The 10594-nt window shown below is 35.2% G+C and overlaps 1 protein-coding gene across 1 annotated transcript in view; it reads left to right on the forward strand.

The window, feature by feature from the left end:
* LOC127856468 (DNA mismatch repair protein Mlh1-like) overlaps window positions 1–7275 on the forward strand; it is a 118240-nt gene extending 110965 nt beyond the window's left edge. Inside the window, exons 17-19 of the mRNA XM_052392685.1 lie at window positions 2445–2537; window positions 3927–4040; window positions 7038–7275. Coding sequence (XP_052248645.1) covers window positions 2445–2537; window positions 3927–4040; window positions 7038–7196 — 366 coding nt within the window. The 3' untranslated portion in view covers window positions 7197–7275. The remainder of the gene's footprint in view (window positions 1–2444; window positions 2538–3926; window positions 4041–7037) is intronic.
* Window positions 7276–10594: the final 3319 nt, after the last annotated feature.

The raw sequence follows: 10594 nt of genomic DNA on the forward strand, positions 1-10594 counted from the left end.
CTAAAATAATTATTTTTCGTTACTATATTTTCGGACATACGGATTTTCTTCCACAATAAATGACTCCACATTTTTGGACAGTATATTTTACAGCGCTAGTTTACTAGATTTTTGCCCTGTTTTTTGCTTATATGCAGGCATGAGAATTCTCAGCGGATTAGCGGAATTCCGCGGTTTTTATCATCGCCAGGGCCATTTTTTTAGATCGATGCAGATCCGATGAGATTTTGGGGGGGGGCCATGTGTCCAGCAATGCCGACAAACAAAATAAACAAAATACGATCGATTCCATGATAAATTGGTTTCCCATATTTCTATTAACCCATATCTAGTTATAGATCGACAAGGCCATTGCTTCTCAATTAGTCTATCCCGCTGGGCATATTGCTCTTTCATTGTCTAAAGTGTATGTAGGTCTTCTGTGGATTTCTACAAGAAGCCGTGTTTTGTAACAAACTTTAAGGATAAGTGCTGAAAAGTAATATTATTAAAAAAAGCGGTTGTCATCGTCAGCCATTTTGTGTTGTCGTCTGCTAGCGTTCAAATTTACAATGAAGTTTTTACCCGGAGGATATAACACACAAGATATTGAAAAGCAAGCGAAAAACAAATGAAGATCGCAATGGCTGTCTGAATGTGATTCTAAGGGAATGAAATGGACAGCATTGGCTAAAAAATATAGATGTGTGTGGCGTTAGGTATTGTACTTTTTGTGGGAAAACAATCAATTACAAATCCAACGGAAAGAAAGCTCAATTTTTAGTGTTCATAATTAAACATTTATAGTCTTTCTTTACATTCTTTAAGTAAACCATTGTTTGTTTTTCATGGTATGCATGCTAAGTAAGCTGCAAGAATTACTGTCAACATATGTTGGTCTTGTACTTGAGGATAGCTTCCTATTTGCAAATCAATTTGCTATCCTTTAGGAGCTTCTGGGAGCCTTTGGCCCCCTGGACCTCTGATCAGGGCTTTGCCCTGGACCAACCGGGTGCCCTGCGGCCCCCTGGCCCCCAGCTAAAATATTTCAGTATTTTCATTTTTTTGTACTTTCACCCATGCATATATTCATCTCTGAATTGATAAGCTGATGGATGGATGGGTGACAAAAAAAATTCAGCTGATTTTTCATTTTGTATTCTCATGCCTGTATATGGGACCCTTCGATCATAAAGTTTTACAACCGGATTAACGTAATAAAACCTGGCATAGAATGCCCTGAGGGCAATGGACCATAACAATTGGGTTATTGGGTAGATTCCCATGTATACCTGTAAAAAAACCAATGGTTTCCACCCAACAGCATTTGAAATGATATCGTATTCAGGAAGCATTATGGTTGTTTTTTATAACGTTTTTATATACCATTTCAGGTAAGAGATTGTAAATTAGTGAAGTTGTACTTTATTTAAAGCAGGAATAGGACATTACAACACAATAACACAATTGCACATTTATAATTGTTTTATTTCATTATAATAATGGACAAACAACCATAACATGTATGTCTCTAAATTTTCGGACACTCGTAATTTTTGAATATTTTTCGTATCTAAATTTTCGGACACAAACCAATTTATTTATTTATAAGTGTCCAAAAACTTAGAGTAAATACGGTAAGCCCTGTTTATCCAGAACAAGGCTACAATTTTCAGTATTGGAAAAAGCGGCAAGTAGTAAGCTGCTATATGAAGAATGTATAAGAGATCTCATAATTTTCCAAAAAAATTATAATTGTTTTTAACATTTGTACATCTTATATTTTGCATAAGTGAAACACATATTTGATGCTCATGATTTTGCATTTTGTTATATAAGACAGACGGAACACTTTCATTTGCAAACATTTATTTGTACATGTACTCAAATGTTTTCTTGCATAAAATTCAAAATGTATATACATTTCCTGATTCATTTAAGCAGTGAATGGCATCATTGTTAGATATACGCCATTTAAGCTCGCTTGTCTGCGTATTGTGTGTTCACTTGACGTGATGTGGACATGAAAATAAATCCTCCTTACTCTGAGGGGTAATCACGTGACAATACAGATTACAACATCAATGCTGAAACAGGAATTCTTTGCCGTTTTGTACTCTATTACTTTTCTTAATTTTTTAAATGTTGCTCACTTTCCAGTCATATCAGTAAGAAATTTCTTATCGAGATCACAAAATTACAGCTACTGCTAAGAAAATTTGTACCAAGTAAAATCAAGATGTAAAGCGAATATTAATACGAAATAAACGATAATCACTCTCTGACTGATATGGCTGGGAAAGTTAGTGGCATTTAAAAATGAATCAAAAGTAATGAAGGGTATAAAAAAGCAACAAAAAAAACAGTTTTGGCACGGAAAACACCATCTTGATCGTCACATGATTAACCTCTCTGATACTGCTGCTGTTTACTTGAAGTTTTATTCTGCGCACATCCTTTTTCAGTCAGGAAATCTGCACACCTTGCCACTTGTGTTGGATAATTACATTCCTGATATGGAAGGACTGCCAATGCTGGTGCTTAGACTAGCTACAGAAGTAAGACTCATTGAATATAACAAAAGGATCTTTGTTCTTCTTCAAAACTGGCTTGAAGTGCATTTTAAATGCTACGGCGGTAATTATCCCCACGCTTTTTGAAAAGCCTGGGGATATTGTGGTTATCTCCGCCGTCTGTCCGGTTGTCTGTTTGTCCGTCCTGGCCACTATCTCCTCCTACACTATTAGCACTAGAACCTTGAAACTTACACACATGGTAGCTATGAGCATATGTGCGACCCTGCACTATTTGGAATTTTGATCTGACCCCTGGGTCAAAAGTTATGGGGGTTGGGTTGGGGCCGGGTCAGAGATTTGTTTAGGTTATTTTACATTAACTTCTTCATTTTATACACCGATTTACTCCAAATTGATACTGAATCTCTCTTATGACAATACGGTCAATCTCAACTATGCATGGCCCCATTATCAACCCTGGGGCGCCCCGCCCACATAGACCACACCAACCCAAAATTGCCTTTTACTATAATTCTTCCTTTCTACACCGATTCACTCCTAATTGATACTGAACTTCTATAATGACAATATGACAATACTGTCAATCTCAATTATGCATGGCCCCATTACCAGCCCTGGGGCGCCCCTGGGTCAAACATGCGGCGTGGGGATACGCTTCGGCCTCTGCCACGCCATTGCTAGTTTATTTATGTAAGACACCTTATTAAGTATATAAATTATAGGCTAAAAATGTATATTTTTGTAGGACATTTTTTAAACACTATTTTGATTAATTTAAAAATATGGCAAACAGGGATCAGAACAATTGCCCATGTATGGAGTATTATAGAAACAGAACTGCCATGGGCTTCTTGATTATGATTCATCAATTGGACATATTTTTTCCAGTTTTGGATCAGTTGATTCTCTAAAACAAATTATGTAATATGAATCAATTTAACCCTTTCCCTCTCAGAAGCAAAGTAAAAATGGCTATATCTGCAAGTAACTGGCAGTCTGTTCAGGTTTTATGCTATTTGCTGCTCATCAGTAACTAAGGGTTGGTAATGAAGCCTTTAAAATTTGAATTTAGTTGGAAAGGTCTTGAATTTAATGTATTTTTTAAGGGATAAGAAATGCGTAAAAATACGTATCTAAGGGTTAATGAACATACTCTTATATGCAAAGTAGCAAATAATGTATTTGTTCTTCTATCAATGACATTCCTATGCAAGATTGAAGCGACGTTACTTTTGTCAGGAAGCACCACTACAATAGCTCTCAGTTTTCAACGTAGTCTCAAGTAATAACCAACTGCTAACATTTGAGTTCTTACTTCTATTTGTGAAGTGTTTGAGATCAAGACAATCATTGAACTTAAACTGTTTATAATTGTTGAGCCTGGTGCATAATTAGTTTTTATCCTGTTAGGTTGACTGGGATTCTGAGAAAGGGTGTTTTGAAACCTTCTCTAGAGAAATGAGTCATTTCTATGCCATAAAGAAGCCCCAGTTTGCAAGAAGTGAAGACTCTCAAACAAGCAAGGTTAGTGATCAGCATGAATTGACAGAGTTGTTTGATTTTAGTCAGAATTATTTTCAGAAATATTGAAATGAAATCGATATTTGTCATGTCCACTTACAATTACAGGACAGTTTATTCAGGCCATAGAAAACACTTCACCATTTCAGGGTTGGCACCAATCGACCGCCCCCCGTTTTAACCAGCGGTTTTAACCGGTTAAAACCGCCCGGTCAATACTGCCAAAGTGGTCATTACTGGTCAATACTGGTCGATTGAACTTTTCCTCCAATTTTGATTAATATTCCATGCCTTAATTAAACAATATTGATAATATAAATTAAATAGACATGTTGCCAATAATGTCTTAAGCTATTAATACCCACTTTTTTATACCTGTTCATGCAATTTGTAGGCCAATCTCTCAAAATTTTGCAAATTAGTCAAAATTGGCCATTTTTTGGAGAACTGAATATTGAACAATTATGTGCATTATCAAAAATGTATTCAATGTTTTTGAGATCAAAGTTTATACACATATGTACATGTCATCATCACATCAACATGCATTGTCAAAATGTTAGTTGTTTAACTGTCACAAAATACACATATTCACCAGTTAATATCTTCATCTCCACGGAGGAACCTGTAGCACACAACTAACTTGGCAGCTTTCTGGATTCCTAAACGGTTTCTGAGCTTTGTTTGGATGGTACCGAAGTTGGAGAAGATTCTCTCGAGAGACGCTGAGCTGCATGGCATTGGGAGAAGTTTCATGGCTAGCTCAAAGAGTTTTTCATCAAGAACTGATTGTCGCTTCAAACAGGACCACCAGACACTGGGCTGCACTTTGCATGAAACATCTTCACTGCGCAAAGCATTTGAAATGTTCACAGAATTCTCCATGAAGCGAAGAAGGTCTGGTAGGGCATCAGGGCACCTCACTAACAATGGGTCCTGTGCTGCATTGCACTGAGATGCATCAAGTCGTTTGCCGTGATAAACAGGGTGCAGGATGTTGGCCAAGTAGTGCATGGGGATCATTGCCTGGTTGAATCGGGTAACAATCTTGGTGCGGTAGGGTTGAAGCTCTTCATTCTCAAGTAGATCCAGCCAGTACTCACATGCATCCGCAAGAGAACATGTGTCTGACTGTACTTTATCCAGGGCCAGGGCTACTGGTGACAGCTGTTTGTGCAGGTGCTTCACCTCGTTGAACAGTCCCACATTCTGAATAAGGTTTATTATCCTGAGTTTGATCACATCATCACTACTGGCTAACCCAAGCATCATATACAGTCTGTTCTTAATATAGGTCTCTAAGCAGGTCAGTTGACTATTCCACCTGGTGTCTGCAGGAAGCTTGGGCTTTACGGATCCCGGGAGGTTGCTGAGTAGAGCTCCAGGAGCATGGTGATTCCTGAAGTACTTGTTGACTTCAGTCACCTGGCTCATCAACTGTGAAGGGGTAATGTCTTGCCCGTGCAGGTTGAGCCAGTGCGCAGAACACCCATACACTGTCAAAGATGGGTCGATCTCAACGAGACTTTTTCTCATGGCCTCCTAAAGAACATTCTTTACACTTTGCAACTGTCTTAGTCCCTTCTGTTAACAAGTGATAAAATCCCCACACAGGATCTTTGGGTTTCATTTTAAGGCTTCTGATTTAGACAATGTTAAAACTGTGAATGAAAAGCAGGAATGATGAATTTAATAAGAGTTACTTTTATATATTTTCTAATTGCTATATTGCTAAAACAACACAACTGCCTGCCAAGTGCCAACTGCCAACCTGTCAATTACTGTGTTTTAGTTGTTCCTCATGCCCCACTGTACCCACAGTCTTCTCACCTATACAGGTAACAGGTTGGGGCACCCATAACTGATAATAGGGCCTTAAATGGCACCTTTTTGACACAACCCTTATTGTCATGTATTCTTGCCTAGATTTCTTTAAATTCTTTTTTAACAAAATAGTGGGAAAATATTTTATTTTCCATTGATATCAAAATAAAAAACATAATAAGAAATAATTATTTAAAGAAAAATATAATTGAAAAGAAGAGTCTAGAGTAAACCCACAATTGGAAAAAAAATTATGTTGCCCAAATCTAGAACTTTGATTGCTTATTCATTTGAAGACAAATTTAACTGTTAAATATGAAAGGAAAAAAAACTCTTAATACACAAAGTAGACAAGTTAGAAGTAACTATTTAATTAATAGCAAGTTATCTCCTATTGTTTGACTGATATGAAATGGCATAAGGGCAGATTTGCTTCATTGTCAATATCAGAGACTTAACACTGCATGCATTTTATTACCAATTAAGGCTTTGGGGCCAGATTTATAACCCTAGAACACAAGAGTTCTGTTTGCCCATCTGCTTATCAAATAGATATATCAGTAGATAAGTGAAATATTATGGTAACTACAATAGTAACAGGGTTAAGCAACAGATGTGATACACTACGATAAAGATATTGCCTTAGTCCTTATGTATTTGAGGCCGTTTCCATAAATAATAAAGAGGTAATTTTTTACATTTATAAAGATTTTTTTTTAAATAAAAAGCTCAAAAAAAGTTTATCAATTACAGAATAATTATTGATTTAATATAGAATAGCTTAAAGTCTTCCTTTGTCATGTTTAAATGCTATAATTTTCAATCGACCAGTATTGACCAGTATTGACCGGTTTTAACCGGGTATTGACCGCCGGCCCGGTCAATACTCAATTGACCAGTCAATATGCCAACCCTGCACCATTTACATGATCTATTAACTTTCAAAGAAAAATCACTAATTTAACCATGGGCTCATTTCATATACACATACAAAGTAATGCTCTTTTTATTCCAAACAGTTTGACAGCTTAACTCTTGATATCCAGGTTTTTTCTCATTCCACTTTTTGATTATGTCTGCATCCTATATTCTTACCACAATTTTATTGTTATTCCTATCCAATTTACAAGTCTGTTTCAAATCCTTTCATTTTATTTTCATATTATCTGTATTCAGGACTCCAGGGATCATGGCACTTGGCAATGGACGACTGAGCATGTTATTTATCCGGCCCTGCGCAATCTATTCTATCCACCTCGACAAATGGCCCAAAATTCGACAGTGTTACAAGTGGCAAACTTACCTGACCTTTACAAAGTGTTTGAACGATGTTAGTGCGTTTTTGTCTTAGTCAGCATCAGTGGGTGTCTGTCAGCATTTATTTTATTTTTGAATAAAGTTATTTCATATTTCACTCATGTGCATTATTTCATTTCTTTTTTCAAGTTGTTTTAACTTGAGTTAATTTCTATACTGATATTTTGATGATAATAATTTGGTTAGGTAAATTCTGGTGTGTGTTTTCAGTACGTTTTCAATCTGTGTTCCTCAACAGATTTTATTTTGTGAGTTTAAACGTTAAACATAAAACAGCAGTACATTTTGGGAAAGTTTTTAATGACCCAAGAACTCAGTAATATTCTAATTATATTCACAAGATGTCCCTATAAAAACAACTGGTTAAGCTAACCTACCAACTTCACCAATAACGAGAACTTAGCATGTGGGATTAGTTTACTGATACCCCTTACCTTTATGAACACAAACACAGAGGAATAACTCCAAAAGTATCTGATACACAGTAATGGTTCTTGTGTGATGTACTTCTCAATATTTTTTCTATTTATGAAATTTCACATTAATACTGATAACTTTTATGGTCTAAAAGTAATGACTCTGACAATAAGTGTGAAAGTGAAAAAAGGGCAATAACTCTTATAAGGTGCAGAATAACAATTCTTATACAATGCACTTGTCCTCAATGAGAATTTCTGTCTAAGAAGTTTTATGTTTAAAGCTTTAAAGTTGAGGTGTTATTCTCTAACCAAGCAAATTGGACGTTAAGCCTTGAGGCTGCCAACAGAACATACTCCATGTTACAAAACTGTGATCATGAGTATTGTGAATATGTTTTCAGATGATGTCATTAGTCATTGAATATAAATGAGATACTATTGGAGTTAACTTCAGTGCTCAATTGGCATGCTCCCTAAAAAATATGAAACAAATAAATATTGAAAATCAAAAATTAAAAAATTATTTTGTTTTTAAAAAATGGTTAATGTAATAAATTATGGAAAAAAATATAATAAACTTGCTCAAAATCTATGAGTTTGCATATGCTCTTTTTGTAAAAGCTAGGAGTTTGAATATGCATTTTAAATAGCATGAGATGGGGTGGGGGGTCCTAGAAAATTGATTATTCAAAAAGATTTGCCGGCCTCAAATCCAAACGAGCCTTCCTGGCAGACTCTTAATTACAACCTTGATTAGTACTAACTTATTACAACAGGCAGCGTAAGGGGTGTGTATTTGTTTATACTGCTATAAGCTCTTACATTTATGTAAGAAACAATATTCTTTAGAGATGATACAAGACTTAAATCTGGCAAATCTTAACTGTAAATATGACACAATCAACTTTGAGATAAGTATAAAAAAATATCCAATTTGTACATAACAAATCTGAATTAAAGATTACTACTGTAAAGCAAACTGTTTAACTGCACTTAATAAATTGATCTATGTCATCTGTTTGTGACCAATATGTGTGGCCCTTCTAAAAGTACAAAATATCTAAATTCAGTGGTAAATACATACAAAAATACTTGCGAATACAACTGTCATATTGTAATAAAATTAACATAAACCTTTGAGGCGTCCACATAATTGATGACAGTTTTTGTTCCAAAAAAGGATATCACATGAAAAATGGCGTGACCATGCTTACAATCACCGAATGAACAGCTGATTTATCGTAATAATGTTTCTATTCTCATACCCATGGTCATAATAGCAAATCTAATACACAATCTGACCTCCGGCTGGTCATTGTACCAATATTTTAGGAATTGGTGCTATTTTAAGGTAGTTTGTTAGCTATTCAAGTTATATTCGACTAGCAAACTCTGAGCTCAGTGTTGCCTTGAGTTTATTTTATGTACGCAATCTCCGTTAGTCATGACATTTGTAGACTGCTATGTGAATAATAAATTATTGCACGAGGCTGATAACGTGAGGTTTGGCTATACTAAATAGTTTCCATATATAATTCAATGTAAAAGCGACAACTGAAAGCGAAAAATAAATGCAACAGTTTGCAGATAGAGACCCCCATAACCATACCTTTTCTTAAAGGCCATTATAAGCGGAATCGATTTATGCAATAAATATGTCCTGAACAAACCAAGAAAGAACTTTACACCAATCAAAATCGACTGTTTTTTTCTTCATATTTCAGGGATTTAGTAGTGAACACCTATTCATGCCCTACCACTATCTCCAAAACATAAAATCAGAACAATAGTTTAAAGTGTAAAACATACATTCGAGTCAACTATAATTTTTGTTTAGAGAGTACAGCCGTACACGAGACGATTATTTAGTATACTTTAACCTGTATCTGTGGGAACTTTACTCGTTTTTCAGTTCTGTATATCATAAAATGCCTAAGTGATGCCATAAGTATGGTGTCCACCAAGTGGTCTGGTCTTGGATTTCTAAAATATTCCTACGTTTATTTGTTTATTTTAACTGGATTAGTTTGAGCTCACTTTTCAACAAACATTTCATTCATTTAGACTAAACATATTTTAAAGTTTGAAATAATATAGTATGTAAACAACTTATATACTCTCCAACACCATCAACTTTAAAATAGCGATTCATGAACAGAAGGGGTAATCAAGTGATAGTCAAGATGGCAACGCCCATGCCAAGACAGGTATTTTTTGCTGTTTTATACCCTTTATTACTTTCATTAATGTTTTAAACGCCACTTACTTTCCAAATATATCAGCAAGAATTTTATGGAGCGAAATATAATATGAAATAAACACTCACTTTCTTACTGATATTGCTAGAAAGTGTATGTCATTTAAAAATTAAACAAAAATAATAAAGGTATAACACGGTGAAAAATACTTGTCTCGGCATGGACGTCGCCATCATGACTATTATTGGTAGGGTGACTTTCAGCTGAGAAGGCCAGTATTTCAAGGGGTAACCTGGACACCATATTGCAACAAGCTGAGTCATATACCAAAATGACCGTGATAGCCTGAAGTTTACTAAGCCACCGGCATAAATTGGCATAAATGGTGGCGAGCTAAGATAGCCAAGATGGCCGCCATTTTTGTTTGTACTGAATAGTAATCAAAACATAGGGATACGTCTTGATATAAAAATGATACAAATTAATCTGATGGTGGAAATTGTTTATATTAGAACTAAATGTGATGCATTCAGGTCATATTCGAAGGTCAAGTTCAAGGTCATATCAAATGTCAAATTGAGGGCTGCCCGCAAGACTGTCTGAACTGCCTTTTTTGAAATTTTACAGGAGAAGCAAAAAACAGCACATTTTCTCCATTCTTATTGTTAACAACAAAATACTTCACATTTTATTAAAGAATGGAGAAACAAACATATTTCATTTAATCAAGAAAATATATCTTTATAAAAATAATAACTTTGTACATTTAATTGACTTACTACTCTCTTGCGCTGAAATT

This window comes from Dreissena polymorpha, chromosome 13 (assembly GCF_020536995.1).
Source record: "Dreissena polymorpha isolate Duluth1 chromosome 13, UMN_Dpol_1.0, whole genome shotgun sequence".
NCBI lineage: Eukaryota > Metazoa > Mollusca > Bivalvia > Myida > Dreissenidae > Dreissena > Dreissena polymorpha.